The sequence below is a fragment of the Erythrolamprus reginae genome, chromosome Z (assembly GCF_031021105.1).
Source record: "Erythrolamprus reginae isolate rEryReg1 chromosome Z, rEryReg1.hap1, whole genome shotgun sequence".
Lineage (NCBI taxonomy): Eukaryota > Metazoa > Chordata > Lepidosauria > Squamata > Dipsadidae > Erythrolamprus > Erythrolamprus reginae.
Window position 1 is genome coordinate 105,933,128 of NC_091963.1, and position 18,134 is coordinate 105,951,261.

Genomic DNA, 18,134 nt, shown 5'->3' on the forward strand with positions numbered 1-18,134 from the left:
CACTAAATGAATGGAGGATTACCTGTGTTTAGGGCTGTAAAAATTGTGGAGAGAAATAACAAAATATGCAGAGGAAAATCAATAGCAAAAAGTAAAGGAGATGGGAGGAAAAAGTTTTCTGCTGTTCTCCTACCACCATGAAAAGAGGAGCAATGCAGCTTTTGAATGATGCAGTAGAAGATATAAACCACTAAAACAAAACAATAGACAAATTGGCAGGAAGATCCATAATCATTGAAGAACTATTATAATATGACTGGCATTTTGTTCTTATGCGTGCACAATGCTGTCAGCATACTTCATAAAGTATTTTTGACAATAACCCCAGATTAGGATCCTTTAATTTGCCTACAATGTTTGATACAACTGAACTGATGACAGCACACAAACTACATATAGTCCTTGGTGAAATGGATGACATGCAAGTTTGATAAATAAATAAATATACAGAATTTGGCACATATATGTGTGGGTAAGAGAACAGAGAATGGATAGCTGAATGAATGCATAAAAACAGAATAAGGACATGAAAGAAGAGACAGAGCGTTGGTTTTTACCCATCCTTTCTCTGAGAGTCCAGGATTGGTTGCTCTAGTTTCATAGCTCTATGGACTGGGTTAAATGTCTGAGGATCCACCTCCCTGGTGACATTTCCTCAGTCAACAACAAGTCTGAAGCAAATGATGCAAGCCCAGCCCATAGCAGTATTTTTTTTTAATTTTTTTAAATATATTTATACTATATTTATTTATATATTTATATATTTATTTATATATTTATATATTTATTTATATATATATATATTTATTTATTTACTTACTTACTTACTCATTTACTCACTCACTCACTCACTCACTCATTCATTCAGTCATCCATCCATCCATCCATCCATCCATCCATTTATGGGATTTATTACCCATGGAATATGGGAAGAACTTGAGGCAGATCTGCAGAAAATATAAAAACATCAATCTCCCCACTCCCGATGGCTAAAACTAGACCCAAGGATGGGCTGGACTCCCTTCGATCCTCAGAGAAAGGGTGTTTTAGGTAAGAACCAACCCTCTTTCTCCATTGTATTGAAGGGAGAATCCAGGATTGGACATACCAACAGTAGTCAGTCCGAAAGGGCAGGCAAAGACTATTCATGAATCTTGGGTTCCTCATGCACCCACTGCAGCACACGCCAGCCGAACACAGTCTCAGCAAAAGCAAATGAATCAATCCAGTGGTGGCGGACGAAATGAGATGCTGACATCCAAGTCACTGCCTTACAGACCTCCTTGACTGAAGCCTGAGTTGTCCAGCCAACTGTGGTAGCTGCACTTCTGGTGGAGTGCACTGTCACACCCTGAAGCACCGGAAGAGACTGCGATTTGAATGCCTAGGAATGCAGGCCTGAAGCCACTTACCAACCGTGGAAGGCAAAATCTTCTAGCCAAGTGACGATGGATGAAAAGACATGAACAAGGCCTCTGGCTTCCGGAAAGGAGCAATTCTGTGGATGTACATGCGGAGAGCTCTCTGCATGCCCAGAGTATGTATGTACCGGTATGTATGTATGTATGTATGTATGTATGTATGTATGTATGTATTTATTTATTTATTCAACTTTTTAATGTCATCCTTCTCCTTAGACTCAGGGCAGCTTACAACATGTTAGCGATAGCACATTTTTTTAACAGAGCCAGCATATTGCCCCCACAATCCAGGTCCTCATTTTACCCACTTCAGAAGGATGGCAGGCTGAGTCAACCTTGAGCCAGTGATGAGATTTGAACCACTGACCTCCAGATCTGCAGTATGCCACTTGCTTTCCAGCTCTTGTTGTGGCTCCAGACAGAAGCTGGCCAAGATCAACTCCCGAGGTCGATGGAAGATGGAGTTGGCCTTAGGAAGGAAAACAGGATCCAGAACCACTCTGTCTGCATGGAAGACACAGAGGTCCTTGTATATTGATAATACCGTCAGTTCCGAAATTCTTCTCGCAGGCGTGATGGCACTAAGAACACCACCTTCCATGATAAAATTCATAGGAAAGCCTCCTGCACAGGTTCAAATGGAGGCTTGGCCAGGGCCTGTAAAACTGTAGACAAATCCCAGGAGAAAGGGATGTGAAGAGAAGGCTGCCTAGCTTCCTGAATCATCCAGATGACTCTGTTGGAAAACTGTTCCTGGATTAGAAGCCCCTGCTCAACCTCCAAACAGTCAACTGGAGCTACTGAGGTTCCGGATGCTAGATGTGACTTTAGCTGAAGGAGACTCTCTCTGGTGGGATTCTCCAGGGAATAGTTAAGACCTGAGGATATTCTCAAATATTTCCACTGCAAAAAAATTGGTGTCAAGAGAATGAATCATCTGTAGTTAAGATGCTTTTCAAGTTAATCTGGCCATCCTGCTTTATTGCCGCCATTGTTGATGACCTACTTTCTTTTTTTTTATAAGAAACTCTGTACATTCAAAGAGCCTACTGTTTGTTTCCATGTCATCCTTTTCCCCCAGCAACCTCTGAAGGCGTGACGGCTGTATGTATACAGCTGTATGTTGTATACAGCATGAATGAGTCATGAGAAGAAAAAGAGCCAACATGCAGGTGCAATTACACAAAAACATAAAAAAGCTGTTCCTTCTCTTTGATGCCAATTAATTAATTAATTAATCAATCAATCTATCTATCTATCTATGTTGTAAGCTGCTCTGAGTCTTCGAAGAAGAATCAGAATTTTATGAGGTTTGGCAAAAGGTATATATCTGGTGGGATGCAAAGAAACAGAGATAACCTTATTTTTACACTATTTTAAATATACTTGTACCTAGTAGTTATATTGTATTAGACAGTGACTATTTACAATATAAAGATAAACCCCTTCTTTCCTCTTCTACCATTTCTCTCTTTTTTTTCTTCATAGTTCATTTTAAGTTATAATCTTAAAATTTCTATATATTTTAAAATGTTTTAGATGTGTTTTTACTTATTATCTTAACAATTGATATATCTAAGTATTTTATAAACAATGATAGAGTTAGGTTTTTTTTCTTTTTTACTTATTATAAATATAAAGATGACTTCTACTTTGAGAGGAGCGATTGTTGCTCCACTAAATGTTACATGTAATGTATGTTTTGTCTGTCTTTGCAATTTAATAAAAAATATTTTTTTTAAAGAAAGAAATATAATATATTAATTAATTAATTAATCAATTATATTTCTAAGCCGTCCTTCTCCGAAGACTCAGGGCAGCTTAAAACACAGAAATAAATACAAAACATATAGCATGACAGAAATCGAAGTTAAAATGGACCAATTAAAAATCTAAAATCCAATAAACATACTAAAATAACAACCCTAAAAACACGTATCTTAAAACCATTCACTCAACATTAGTACATATCTCAGTCATAACATGGGCAATGTATCAGGAGGGGCTCTGGAACTTTATGTATATTTTGCCATACCTCGCAACATTTCAAAATTGATTTGCCATTGCCTTCTGGGGTTATGTGCATGTCTATGGAACCTTATGCCCCTGAGATTTTCTGTCTGTCTATCATACACATGTTATCCAGCTCCATGATTGCCACATTGCCAAAATTAGTCAGTTACTTATGATTAGTTGAGGCACTGAGCTAGAAATTGGGAATATGAGTTCAAGTCCTACGTTAGTCATGGGTGACTGTGGGGTCAGACACACTCTCTCAAGATAGGCCACCTCACAGGGTTGTTGTGGGGAAAATAGGAAGGAGATGGAGTATTAAGTATGTTTGCCATCTTGAGTTACTAATGAAGTAATAACAGCAGGTTAAAAATATATTTTAAAAGTAATTAATTAATTAAGTTTGACGAAATCACGTTGTATACAGTGGTGTGTTGTATATGGTCAGTGCCTTAGTTACTTGTAAAAATAATAAAGACAGGATACAAATATACAATTTCTCAGACAGCAGATATTGTGAATTAGCAGCAAGGTATTGTTGGAGAAAGCTACTCTGCCTGTAGAGAGTAAGGGATGACTTTGACTGAAATACATAATATTATTATGTAACATTAAGTCCTTGGAAGCAAGATAATATTTTGAAGCAGCTCAGGCAAAATCCTCTCTGATTCATTGGGGTAAGAAGAAGAGGAAATCAGATTGGCAAGTCCCTTTTATTATTGCCAATCTCAACAGCCTTCCCGTGGAGTTGATTTTGTGGTGTGGTCTATCTAGTGGGGCTGACAGCACCAGGTCTGAAATGTTTTTGTCACTCTTAAGACAGCTTCAGGCTTCAGCCGTGTGGCTTACTATCTAACTTTTAATGAAAGCTTCAATTGCAGATCCAATTAGTTTTTATTGTGCCATGGAAAGTCCACCATTACTTTTGCTTCAGACCTACGAGAGCACGCAACAGATTCGAACTTAATATTAACCGCTACAAACTTGACTGTAAAAAATATGACTTTAACAATCGAGTTGTCGAAGCGTGGAACTTATTACCAGACTCAGTAGTGTCAACCCCTAGCCCCCAACATTTCTCCCTTAGACTATCCACAATTGACCTCTCCAGGTTCCTAAGAGGTCAGTAAGTCTTCGGAGAGGGGCGGCATACAAATCTAATAAATAATAAAGGGGCGTACATAAGTGCATGTCCAATTATCTTTCCTTTATCTCATATATCATAGATATTTTCTTCCTTTCATATATCTTCTCTATTTTATATTTTTCTTTATATATATTACCTTTCTTCTATATGTATTGTGTATTGGACAAAATAAATAAATAAATAAAATAAATAAAGTTTTGGTCAGGCTTGCAAAATGCTGCTGCTAACCAGCATTCTGTCTTGTTCCGTTCATAATTAAACTTCAGTATATTATCTCTTCCCATGTAAACCTGTATCTGTTCCTTCTGCAAATGCCACTATAATGTACTTTTCCATTTTCCAGCCAATCCTTTGTCAGACAACATTTTTGTATTAATGAACTAGATTGCTTGGTTACAATGACCTTCAGAAATAACTGAAGATTTTTCTTGAACATGGTGAATAAGTGAAGAAACAAATCTCAGAAGGTGATTATGCTTAACGCTTCCACTAAGAGAAAGAAATGGTGATTCAGTTAGATTATGTGAAAGTAGGTAAGAGCAAGGGGTGGATTACCACCCGAAATGGCAGGCACGCCGTTCCAGCAGCGGCAACAGAGCACATTGGCCCGCTCCGTTGCTACTGGGTATGTACGTGCCGTGTATGCACAGCCGGCACGATTTTGGTAAAAATTACCAGGTTTTTGCTTCTGCGCATGTGCAGCAGCCAAATCTCACTGTAGCACCTAGAGCGGCAGCTGGGTTCAGCAAGTAACAGCTGCCCGTCCGAGCTCTGGCTGGGTGGCCTGCCTTCTGCTGTCCCGTGCCGCAGGCATCTCTCGATGCCTGAGGGAGAGCAGAGTGCTCAGGGCTGCCCTGCCTTCTCCCCACACCATGGCCCATTGACCAGGACATCGAAAGTAAGAGCCGCAGCGCAGTTGAGCAGGCAGGGTGCTCATGGTGTCAGGGGGCGGCTGGCAGCATGGTGGTGACTGGCAACTCCCATTGCTCGTGCTGGCGCAGTAGGTGAGGGGGGTGGCGGCTTGCAGCGCAGCGGGTGGATGGGGGGCAGTGGGACGAGGGGTGGCATGGTGCAGTTCTTACCTTTCCAATTTCCGGGGGGGGGTTTCCTTCCGTGCATGCGTGGAAGCAAACACCCCCCCTCCCGAAATCATGTGCGCGTTTTCGTGCGAGATTCGGCTTCTGTGCATGCAATATAAAAGCAAATAATGCGTGCAATTGGGGAAACCACAGGGAGGGTGGAGGCCTTGTTTTCTCCCAGGAGATTCCTAGAGAGGCCCCATGGAGGCTTCTCCCCACCTTTTCCGGCCCTGTTTCCTCCCAGGAGATTCCTAGAGAGGCCCCATGGAGGCTTCTCCCTGCCTTTTCTGGTTACAGTTTCAGAGGGTTGGGTTTGTAAGTAGAAATTGTTCCTGAGAAGAGGTAAAAAATCTTGAAGATCGTAAGTAGAGGCATTCTTAAGTAGAGGCAGTAATGGGCAGCCAAACTTTTTACTGCTACACTGTGGGTGTGGCTTATTTTGTAGGTGTGGCTTGATGATCATGTAACTGGGTAGGAGTGGCTTGCCGGCCATGTGACCAAGTGGGAGTGGCTTGAATTATCATCATCGTTCAAGTGAACTGTTAAGTCCTCGACTTACAACATCACCAGTGTCTCTCTCTGGAGTGATAATTTGTTTCGCGTTTCCCACGCTCTCCTTCCTGGGTCGCTCCCTGCCTCAGGCTGGGTAGCTACGGTAGGCGAATGGGTACTGATCAGCCATTGAGAAAAGAGGCGGGAGGAAATGGGCCCCCTGCAACTCCTGCTGGTGCTGGTCTCCCTGCCATTTTCCAAGGAGGAGGAGGAAGAGGATGGGAGGGGGGGATAGTCAGCTGGAGCTGGGCACATAGCTTCATTTTTGCCAGTGGACCTGTGTTCCACCCCATCCCACCTGCTGCCCACCCCTGGGTAGAGGTACCACTGTACCTTTTTTGGTTTTGAATACTGCTGGTCAAGAAACATAATAACAAATAGGAGAAAAAGACTACCAAGATGGTATGGACTCCAGACATAGGCTTAGCGAGTATCAATTAAAAGATGTGGGTATTTTTAACCTACAGAAAAGATCCATGAGGGGAAAGACAATTTTCCGAATAACTGAAGATTTGATATATAAAAGAACTGGACTGATTAGCTGTTGCTTGGGAGAGCGGGATCAGAATCAGTGGATTAAAACTATAAAAAACCCAATAGGTTTGAGGTAAACACTAGGAACAAATCATCAGCCAAAGGAATAGTGAATACTTCTTTTCTGGAGATCTTCAAACAAAGGCTAGAAGGTCATTTCCCTGGAATTCGCTAATGGATCTTGCACTGAGTAGGATATTAGGCTAGATTTCCCCTAAGATTGTTTCCAACTCCTATACATTTATGAAATATACCTGCAGCTGGTAGAGAGTTTTCTGCAACAACCGATTTTTGAGGGTCCTTGGTGGTCTCTGAATTTGCTTGCTTTTCTTGCAGATTTTCATTATCTAAACTAGGTAAAATAATCAGGGCTAATGATATTATCTAGTTTGGGTAATGAAATGTCCACAAGAAAACAAGCAAGATCAGAGACCATCAAGGACCCCTAATTTCAACCTGCAACAACAAACATTCTCATTTATTGGAACAATCAATTTACCATCCAACATATACTCTTCCCTTCAACTGAATCTGATCACCTTTGTAAAGGTGTTTCTGCAATTTCTCCTGTTCTGAGATCAATGCTACTTGTCAGTGAATTCTGCATTTGTGCATAGAACATGAGTAACTATTTCAACACTTACATATAAGGGGGAAGAGCCTTCTCTGTGGCGGCCCCGGCCCTTTGGAACCAACTCCCCCCAGAGATTAGAATTGCCCCCACCCTCCTCACCTTTCGTAAACTTCTTAAAACCCACCTCTGCCGTCAGACATGGGGGAACTGAGATATTCTTTCCCCCTAGGCCTTTACAATTTACGCATGGTATGTCTGTATGTATGTTTGGTTTTTATAATAAGTTTTTTTTTAGTTATTTTAGTATTGGATTGGATTGTTACATGCTGTTTTTATCATTGTTGTTAGCCGCCCCGAGTCTACGGAGAGGGGCGCCATACAAATCCAATAAATAAATAAATATAAGTTATTTTTTATTTATTTATTTTAGGCAAACCATTTTGTAGATTCTTGAGTGTTACTATAATAATATTTCCATTAAATACGACAGCTTAAGAAAGCTACTGGTAGTTAATTACTCATTCCCAATGTTTAGCCATTTCTCCTTTCATCTAAGAGCAAATGCAGTAATAAATAAAATATTTGTGCTAATTTTAATATTTGAGGGCAAAGAGTTCGGCTCATTGCAATTAATCAGGAATATTTTATGTAGAGAGATAATGTTGTATGCCTTCTTTAATATCTGCCATTACTGTTAAAACAAATTCTTACCTTTCATTTTTTGCCAAAAAATTCAGAAAGGAAACAAAAAACGTAACCCATTTTTTAAAGTTGCTAAGAAACTATGGATCCTATGCTATGGATGCTGTGGATAAATTTATATCTCATTGTACTACCAAATACGAAGTCTCTTTATAGCTGTCGCAATTTAGAGACATAAGATTCTTTCAGAATCTTTATTTGAAGCGCACAATCCTGTCTCCCTAGGACAGCATCCTAGGGCAGTGATGGCGAACCTTTTTTTCCTTGGGTATCGCAAACATGCACATGTCCACGCCCATAATTCAATGCCCACCCTTTACCCTGCCCCCTGCGCATGACCCACACTCCCCTGCTGCCTTGCTTCCCGACTTCCAGAGTCTTTCTTTCTTGGAGGGTGAAATGGTCTCCTCACCCCCCTCAGCCCCTGAGGTCCTCCAGAGGCTGGAAACAGCCCATTTCCTGTCTTCCAGTGCAGTGTTTTTCAACCAGTGTGCCGGGGCACACTAGTGTGCCGTGAGACATGGTCAGGTGCGCCATGGAGAAATTAAACACGGGTCCCCAAACTACGGCCTGCGTGTTGGATACGGTCCGCAGAGGCCATTTATCTGGCCCGCCTCCAGCCGCCTCCATCCGAACATAAACATTCCCCTCACAATGCCTCTAGCTATCAGCGACAGGAAGAGTGGAGGCACAGGGAACACTCACTGACCAATCACCTTCTAAGATTCATCCTGACCACTAGCGAGGAACCAATAGCAGTCCACATCTCATCCACACCCAAGAAGGTCCCAGTGGGGCTGCTGTGCCCTTGTCACTGTGTGGCTGCGGTGAGTGGTTGAGGCTGCTACTCCTCCTCATGGTCCTGATTTCTAATCCTGATCAGGACTAAAGGTAAATGTTGACACCACTAGATTATTATTATTTATTTATTTATTAGATTTGTATGCCGCCCCTCTCCGTAGACAGTGTGGTAGTAAAAATTTTGGTAGCCTTCTCTGTTATTAGTGGAGGACTATGCGTATACAGCTGAATATTTGGGTTATTTTGTAATAAAATAATACAAACATAAGGCAAAACGAAAAAGCAATCATTACCATATAAATATCCAGGGATGATGATTTAAGATAAATGATTAACTAGGACCGTGATGGCGAACCTATGGCAAGCGTGCCACAGGGGTCAGGTAGAGCCCTCTCTGTGGGCACGCCAGCCGTCGCCCCAGCCCAACTCCATCAAAAGTGTGTGTGCCTCCTGCCAGCCAGCTTTAGATCTCTGCTGCAGTTGGGCGGCAGCGGGGCACATGTGATGGATGTGCATACATGCACAGGAGGTGGGATGCATGTGCAGGGGGCACTTGCATTGCATTTTGGGGCCTCACGTGGTGCTCCCACACCCCTTTTTGTCTTCCAAGTTGGTGCAGAAATTGGGATGCAGGGGGCACGTTCACACGTACATGCATGTTGGGGGCAGGGAGCATTTATTTATTATTTATTTACTTATTTATTTATTCAACCAACTTTTTAAATGTTGTCCTTCTCCTTAGACTCAGGGTGGCTTACAACATAGAAACATAGAAACATAGAAGTCTGATGGCAGAAAAAGACCTCATGGTCCATCTAGTCTGCCCTTATACTATTTTCTGTATTTTATCTTAGGATGGATATATGTTTATCCCAGGCATGTTTAAATTCAGTTACTGTGGATTTATCTACCACATCTGCTGGAAGTTTGTTCCAAGGATCTACTACTCTTTCAGTAAAATAATATTTTCTCATGTTGCTTTTGATCTTTCCCCCAACTAACTTCAGATTGTGTCCCCTTGTTCTTGTATTCACTTTCCTATTAAAAACACTTCCCTCCTGGACCTTATTTAACCCTTTAATATATTTAAATGTTTCTATCATGTCCCCCCTTTTCCTTCTGTCCTCCAGACTATACAGATTGAGTTCATTAAGTCTTTCCTGATACGTTTTATGCTTAAGACCTTCCACCATTCTTGTAGCCCGTCTTTGGACCCGTTCAATTTTGTCAATATCTTTTTGTAGGTGAGGTCTCCAGAACTGAACACAGTATTCCAAATGTTAGCAATAGCACTTTTTAACAGAGCCAGCATATTGCCCCCACAATCTGGGTCATGTTACCCACCTCGGAAGGATGGAAGGCTGAGCCGGTGATGAGATTTGAACCACTGACCTACAGATCTACAGTCAGCTTTGCATTGCATTATAGGTGCAGACACGAACGCACGCTTTCAGCACATAACAATAAAATGCTTAGCTGTCACTGAACTAAAAGATACTTAAATAAAAACTGTAATTAAATAAGGGGCTTTTTTAAAAAAAATGCATCTTTCTAGCTCATATGGTATGTGACGTAAGATGAAAGTGCAACATAAATGTTAAGTTCTATTCTCCCTGTGAGAATTCTGACACTTCTGGTCACATGAAGAAACCTCCCTAAAGCCTGGAGCAGAATATGTGCCTTTTGGTTCTATGATGGAATAAGCAGGAAAAACAGGACGGGTTAATTGTTCCCAGGACTAAAAGGTTCAACATACCAGTTTTTAAAATATGAACTGGAAACGTATGAAAGACAGTGTGGTGCAATGAAGGCCGGACCCGAAGTTTGCCAGTGCAATTTTGCGCTGAGGTAAACTGCAGTGAAGGAAAATGGTGGACCAACACTCTTTATATCTGAAACCTGGTATTTCAGGTGAGAAACATTATTATTATTATTATTATTATTATTATTATTATTATTATTATTATTATATTGTTGTTTTCCTGTTGTTATTCCTCTTCCTCTTATTATTATTGTTGTTGTTTTGCTTTTGTTCCTGTTGTTGTTGCTATTCTTCTTCCTCTTCCTCTTATTATTATTATTATTATTATTACTATTAATTAGATTTGTCGCCCTTCTCCGAAGACTCGGCTTTATGTACACACTTTAAACAAGATGAAATAATTGTTGGCCTAATGCTTTTTGGTTCATCTAATAACTCATGGAACATAAGTAAATTAAAACATACTGACCAATCCACTTCTACCACCTTGTGACCATAACTGTATTAAGATCCATCAACTCTAATAAAGCTGGTAAGTTGAACGACCTGATTAAATAACCTGAACAACTTCAAGTGATGGAGGAGGCGGAGGAGGTGGTTTTAATTCCATGCATTGTCCATGAGCGAGGTGTGTATTTTGGCCTCACCACTAAACGCAACAAGTGCAGGCAATAAAAGAAAAAAAAGAGAGAGAGAGAGAGAACAAGAAAAGGGGAGGAGGCAGAGACGAGAGGGGCGTGGTTTAGAGCCGCCTTGTTACTCTCCCAGGGCGAAGGAGGTCTGGAGGGAGGAAGAAAGCCGGCTGCCGATTCGCGACTCCGGCTTCATTTTGCGCCGGGAAATACGAAGCGAAAGAAAGGGGTAGAGCGGAGAACACCACCACCCCGCCCGCAAACTCCCCTGCAGAAAGGCAGGCTCCAGCCCACGCTCCTGCTGCTTTCAGTGCCTGCCTCCCCCGCTGTCATGAGCATCCATAAAGGAGGATCCCGCCTGCAGCAGCAACAGCCTGGCGAATAGAGAGCGTACAAGACGCCCCGAGTGGGAAAGGCGAGGGAGACGGGGCTGCAGTGTGGCGGCGGCGGCGGGGAGATCCGGCTTGCAAACGGAGCTTCCCTCATCGACTCCGGGAAAACCCTAATCGGTTGAGGGCGCACGCCTCTCTGCGCTAAGGACCGAAGCGGCGACGGCGGGGGAGAATCCTGGCTAGGAGATTAGCCAGCTCTCAAGAGAAGAGAAGACTCCTCCCTTCCTACTTCTTCGTTTAGCTCGGGGGTCAGACAAACCAGGTCCACCAGGGGCCCCTCGAACTGCTCCCGTTGTGAGAAGCAAGCCCGCAAAACTGGGATTTATTTCTGCTCCTTAATCCCTTTTCCAGTAAAATTGTCTAAAGCTACGCCTCCCGTTTCGTTCCCAGTTCTTGTCCCTTCGCCAATACCGGGTATAGCCATGACTGTTTGACCACGCATCTTCCCGTTACCTCCCTCCAGCACGCAAAGTGGGCACCCCTGATCTCTCATTTTGGCCTAGGTTGAGAAGGGCGCATTGGATCAACCCTCGTCCTGGGGCCCTGCTGCGCCCGTGGGTGCCCCCGCAGTGGCCGGTGGGATGAAGCCTTTGGAGAAATTTCTGAAGAAGCAGGGCTCTCACTTGGCCGCCCGGGCTGTCCCCGGCTCTGGGGGCCAGTTATCTCGCAGGCAAAGCGTCTCCAAAATCCTCCTGCCTGGATTTCTTAAGGAGCCACCTGAAGATCTGACGGAAGGAGGCACGGAACCCACGGGCGATGGCCGCTGGCTGGAGCTGCGGCCCCCCGATTCCTCCCTGCGCTCCCCAACATCCTTCTCGTCGGAGGAGCTTTCCCCAGGAGGTGGCGGAGGGGGCGAAACCCAGCTCAGTCCCGAGTCGGTGCCTACTTGCTGCTGGGTCCCGCTGGCAGAGCCGGAAAGCCCTGACCACTTAGTGGAGAGGGTGCTGGAAAGGCTAGGAGGGGATCCGACGGCCCCTCATGGACATGGCTGTGGAGCCGGTAAGGGAGCCACGGGTGGCACTTGGGGTGAAGGTTGTGTCTGCTTCCAGGATGGGGGTGGGGACAATAGTTGCGAGATGGGGAGGAGGGGCTACTGATCCTGCAAGAGCAGAGGGGATTAAAAGGTTATGGGCAGGGTTGGGGGAGGGGGCTCATGGTGGGAGTCTTAGATAGATCAGCTTCCTTTAATGGTATGCAGGAAATAATTCGGAATCTCAGGGATTGCCACTGTGTATGCGGAGTCTGCGGAGAGGGGCGGCATTCAAATCTAATAAATAATAATTAATAATGATGATGATGATGATGATGTGCAAAGTGCTTTGTCTTTAATAATTGCAGCGTGCCCTTCTTTGAATTAAATCTAGCCCTTTCAAAGCTTTTATTTCAAGGTCATGTTTTTTCCTGGAGGCTTGCTCCTCCCTTTCTTAATGCTATTGGGAAGAATAGGTTTGGGGAATGGAATCTGGATAGTGGGAATAGCAGAAGAACAGATTAGGAAGAGAAAGAAGGTGCCTCCCACCTTCACCTTCACCTTGTTCATGCCTAGATGGTGGCAAACATAGGAAGCACCATACAGGTAGCATTTTTCTAATGCTGGCTCTAAATAGGGGAGAGGTATACTTATCACAGGGTAACCATCATTATATTGTTGGAGCTAAAAAGATTGCTTGCTTGCTTGCTTGCTCTTGGGGTGGACCGCCTGGATCAGAGGATGAGGTCAGACCAACCTTCCAAGAAACTCTGAAGGGAAAAGAAAACCAAACTTTTTAATCCCTTCTGCATGTAAGAAGATGAAAGTGAGCAATAAGGGTTTTAAAGAGAGAAATCAGTTTGGGGCTGTGGCAGCAATCACTTTCAAATGCTGAATCCACCCTTGGCCAATCTGTATGCATTGAATATATTGGTATACAGTACAAAGCCCATCACTTCCCTCAGCACCCTCAACAGAATATATCTCATAACATGCCTGGCTGTGAAAAAGTCTGGCTTTGTATGAGATATTGGAAGATGTCAAGTGTCAGCTCTAAATCAAAGGCATGCACTTTGAATCTCAGCTCTGTAGCAGAGTGTAAAATATGCTTCTGTCTCAGTTATACTATGGTGTCTGTAGAAGCAAAGATCCTGTGATTTGTCTTGCAGTTTTGTAAGAATAATTGTTGGAAGATGTGGGAGGGACTTTGAACTCCCCAGAAAATGTGCCATATAAATAATCACTTTTTTGTAGATTGAAAACCATTTCTAGTAGTTCTCTGTTCAACAACCTCTTGCATTATAAAAACGTGGTCTTCAGAAACAGTGACTTGATTGGTTACACGCCAGACGTAGATATTATTTAACCGATCATCAATCAGAAAATTTTATATGGAAGGTGAGAGATCCTAAGTTTAGGGAATTTTTCCCCCCAGGCTATCAACCGATTGAGAACATGTAAATGGATGACTAATACAAACTTTAAATTAGTAGGAGTTTGTACATTTGCAATATTATTTCAGTTGTGGTTTGATAAATGAAGAGCTGTGGTGTAGTACTCCCCAAAAAGAGGCAAGGCTTTGGTTGCACAGGTGTGGCTTTCATCTTGACTTAAAAAAAAAAATCTCTGTAGACATCCCTGGGATCAACAGGGGTAGTGGGGATGGGTAGGAGTCCGTTTTGGAGCAGGAATACAAACCAGGTGGTTCATACCTGCTTAAATACTAGGTGATTGCTTTGCCCTTGATAGCTATTAACTGAATGTGGAAACTGACTGCATCAAAAAAAAATCCCAGAATGATGAAAACTTCTTTGAACTATATCTTTAATGGTTCACTCACACATAGTAGTCAGTGCTAGATAAGCAACCATCTAAAGATACACATTTATATGAAAGGCAGAATATAAATCTAATGAATAAATGAAGTAAAATATAATGATATATACAATGAGATCAAAAAAATTACAGATTAAAGTAGTACAAAAACCACTACTTTGTTTTTCAAATACAGTACATATCTCTCAATTAGTACGCTCACCCCTTTTATTAAACCACAATTTCCTTGTAATTTGTTGAATAAAAGGCAGCTAAGTGGGTTCAGACATGTTGAATCATACATTATAAATCACTGTTTGTAATGAAAATCACATTGTGGAATTAAAACTGAAAAGGATTTCTAACTTAAATGTGCAGGTAGTCCTTGAGTTGCAACCACAAACGAGATCACATTTTTCATGTTAGGTTGTTTCATTTTATATTGTTAAATGAAACATTCGTTAAGTGAGTTTGGCCCATTTTACGATTTTTCTTGCCACAGTTGTTAAGTGAATCATTACTGTACATTTGTTAAGTTAGCAACATAGTTGTCTTTGTCAGAAGGCTGCAAAAGGGGAATCACCTGACCCCGGATATTGCAACCGTCATAAATATGAGTCAATGGCCAAGTGCCTGAATGTTGATCATGTGACCATGGGGATGCTGCCACAGTTAAGTGTGAAAAATGGTCCTCAGTCCCTTTTTCCAGTGCCATTCAAACAGTCACTAAATGAACTGTTTTAAGTCGAGGACTATCTCGACTTACTATTAATATATTTTCAAAAAAAGCTTGCAGTCGATTTACTTCCTTGTATATGGTTCAATAATAAGTTGTATGGGAAAGTGCTTTTATTTCAAGTCAGCACTTGAAAGTAGAGGTGGAGTCTGTTTTTTTGGGAAGACCTGAATACCCTCGCAAAGACTTTAGTACTATCAATACAAGCATTAAATCTACACCGGCTTTTGTGCCTCCTTCCCTGTCTTGCTCTGTGGGATTGAACATGTAGGAATGCAGAAAAGTATTGATACTTGCGAAAAATGATTATTCATAATTTCAATCATGCTCCTCCATGAGAGAAACACCCTCCCCCCCCGATGTTCAGGGTTCTCAGCCTGCATCTTCAAGTCAATCCTGTTGATAACTTGCAATCCACAAGTTACCCAGCTATCCAGGGGACAGTCCACTGCCACATGCTTTAAAGCTAATATCTCTCAGATATTTGGTGATCTGCAATTGTCAGAATATTCAGTCATTTTGGTGGAATTTTAGAAATTAAAATTATTATTTATTATTTATTAGATTTGTATGCCGCCCCTCTCCGTAGACTCGGGGCGGCTCACAACAATAACAAGAACAATGTAAAAAACAAATCTAATAATTTAAAAAACACTAAAAACCTCATTATTAAAAGCAAACACACACACAAACATTCCATGTATAAACTGCATAGGGCCGGGGGAGATGTGTCAGTTCCCCCATGCCTGACGACAAAGATGGGTCTTAAGAGCTTTACGAAAGGCAAGGAGGGTGGGGGCAACTCTGATATCTGGGGGGAGTTGGTTCCAAAGGGTCGGGGCCGCCACAGAGAAGGCTCTTTCCCTGGGTTCCCCCAAACGACATTGTTTAGTTGACGGGACCCGGAGAAGGCCAACTCCAATGTATCTGAAAGGATCATACTAGAAATACTTGAATACATCTAGTATTTGTGTAGCAAAATAGTCAAAGTTCAGAATTTTTCTCAGAAATCTGATTATTAAACAACGCTAGATTATCATCAATTGATGAATCTTAAATAATCAGCAATTAATCAATCAGTTCAGTGATATGAGACTGAAATAGGATGCAAGTTAGATATTTAATTCATTAATTTCTCCATACCAGATCTCTTGGATCTGTCATAATACTTACAGCAATATAATTGTTTTATTTCATTCTAATTTATTTACTGTTTTTCTCAATGGTATGGAAATGATCATAAATTCATTTATTCAAATTCGAATTTGTATGCTGCCCAACTCCCAAGGGAGCAAGTAGTGACCATTTGGTAATTTCAATGTTATATTTAATTGTTTGCTAGTGTCTGCGGGTCTAAATGGTATTGAATCATACTATAGGCAGTGCTTGACTTACAGAAGTTCACAGTGACCATTCAAAGTTACAATGGCACTGAATAAAGTGACTTATGACCATTTTTTCATACTTATGACTATTGCAACATTCCCATGGTCACATGATTTAGATTCAGATGCTCTTTTAACATTTACTTAACAAGTATGGGACTAATTTAAGAACTGTAGTGATTCACATAACAAATGTGAGGAAAGAGTCATAAAATGAGGCGAATGTCACAATGCATTTCTCATTTAGCAAAATAATTTTGAGCTCAATTATGATCTTAACCTGTAGTTCCTTTGATGCCTCCTAAAAATGAATGAGGAATGATGCTATGATAAAGTGTTATCTTCTGATGTGAAATTAATTAAGCTAAAACAATACTTGGTTTCCTCATCTATGTTTGTATGGTAATAAAATATTTAATGTACATAATTTAGTCTACTATTGATACGGTCAATTTTATAATTTTTACATGCCAGAATTATGGACAAAGTGGCTTTGGATAGCCAGCCATCATTTATGTATGTTTTACTTTTCAAAGTCCTTAGGAATCTGTTGCATTTGGAAAAAAGAAGGAATCTATTATTATGCCAGTATTTTTCAAATTTGGCAACTTTCAGGTTCACATATATTAAAATAGCCAAGTTTGAAAAACACTGTATCATGTCATATTTGAAAATTTTGAAACTTTTCATCAAACTAGATATATAAAAAAGGGCTTCCTTCAAGTAATGACGGTCTACAGATATGGTTAAAAAAAATTCAAGAGTAGTGTGTACAAGGCTCTTTACTTTTTTATGTGCATAATTCAAACCCTAATTCTTCTTTACATTGGTCTTGGTCTTCAGCCCTAATTTGTGCCACTGACACCTTTGAGGGCTGGGTAAAGCACAACTTATAGGCCAAAGATCCACTGAGAAGCCATTTTCAATGGCTAGACACAATTATAATTGTGAATCCTGAAAGTAATATTTTAGTGATGTTTTCATTAATTGTAGCTCTCTGAGCAAAATGAGTGTTATCCATCCCAATTTTACAAGTTCATCTTTTTGCAAATAATATTCTATGGTCCAAATGGAGAGCATTTAATGTGTTTTGGTGTGTGAATCCATATTAGAATTTCTGATCTCTAGTAACAGTACAATAGGTAACTAATTTTACGGTTAAATGACTACAGTTTTGCACTGCGTTTGATTACTGGATCTGGCAGTTCTACTGAAGAACCACAAGAAATTTCAAAAGCTCAGAGTTTATCCAATTTTTCTGCAAAGGAACATATTCTCAGTAAAACATGCTTCAGGAGGTGAGAAAATCTATGTCCATCTTAACATCTGATGGAGAATAGATTTTCTACCTCTACATTTGTTGATTTCGTTAGAGTATATAACGGTATGTCAAATTGTATGATTATATATTGCATTGTTTTTCTACACTGCAGTTTATTATCTCAAGGCAATTCACTTGGATTATGCTGGTTGGGGGGGGGGGCGGGGTTATGGTATTTGCAATTCAATATATGTTAAGAACCAGTTTGGTATTGTGGTGAAGGTGCTGGTCTAGAAAGCATAAAGTTGAATTCTAGGCCTTCTTAGGCATGCAAGCTGCTGGGTGACTTTAAGGAAGT

General features: G+C 41.2%; 1 protein-coding gene across 2 annotated transcripts in view; it reads left to right on the forward strand.

The window, feature by feature from the left end:
- The first annotated feature begins 12,102 nt into the window (after nt 1-12,102).
- RAPGEFL1 (Rap guanine nucleotide exchange factor like 1) overlaps nt 12,103-18,134 on the forward strand; it is a 75,189-nt gene continuing 69,157 nt past the window's right edge. For both annotated transcript variants that reach the window (XM_070726578.1, XM_070726579.1), the window contains exon 1: nt 12,103-12,608. In XM_070726578.1, the coding sequence (XP_070582679.1) occupies nt 12,191-12,608 (418 nt within the window). In that variant the 5' untranslated portion in view covers nt 12,103-12,190. The remainder of the gene's footprint in view (nt 12,609-18,134) is intronic.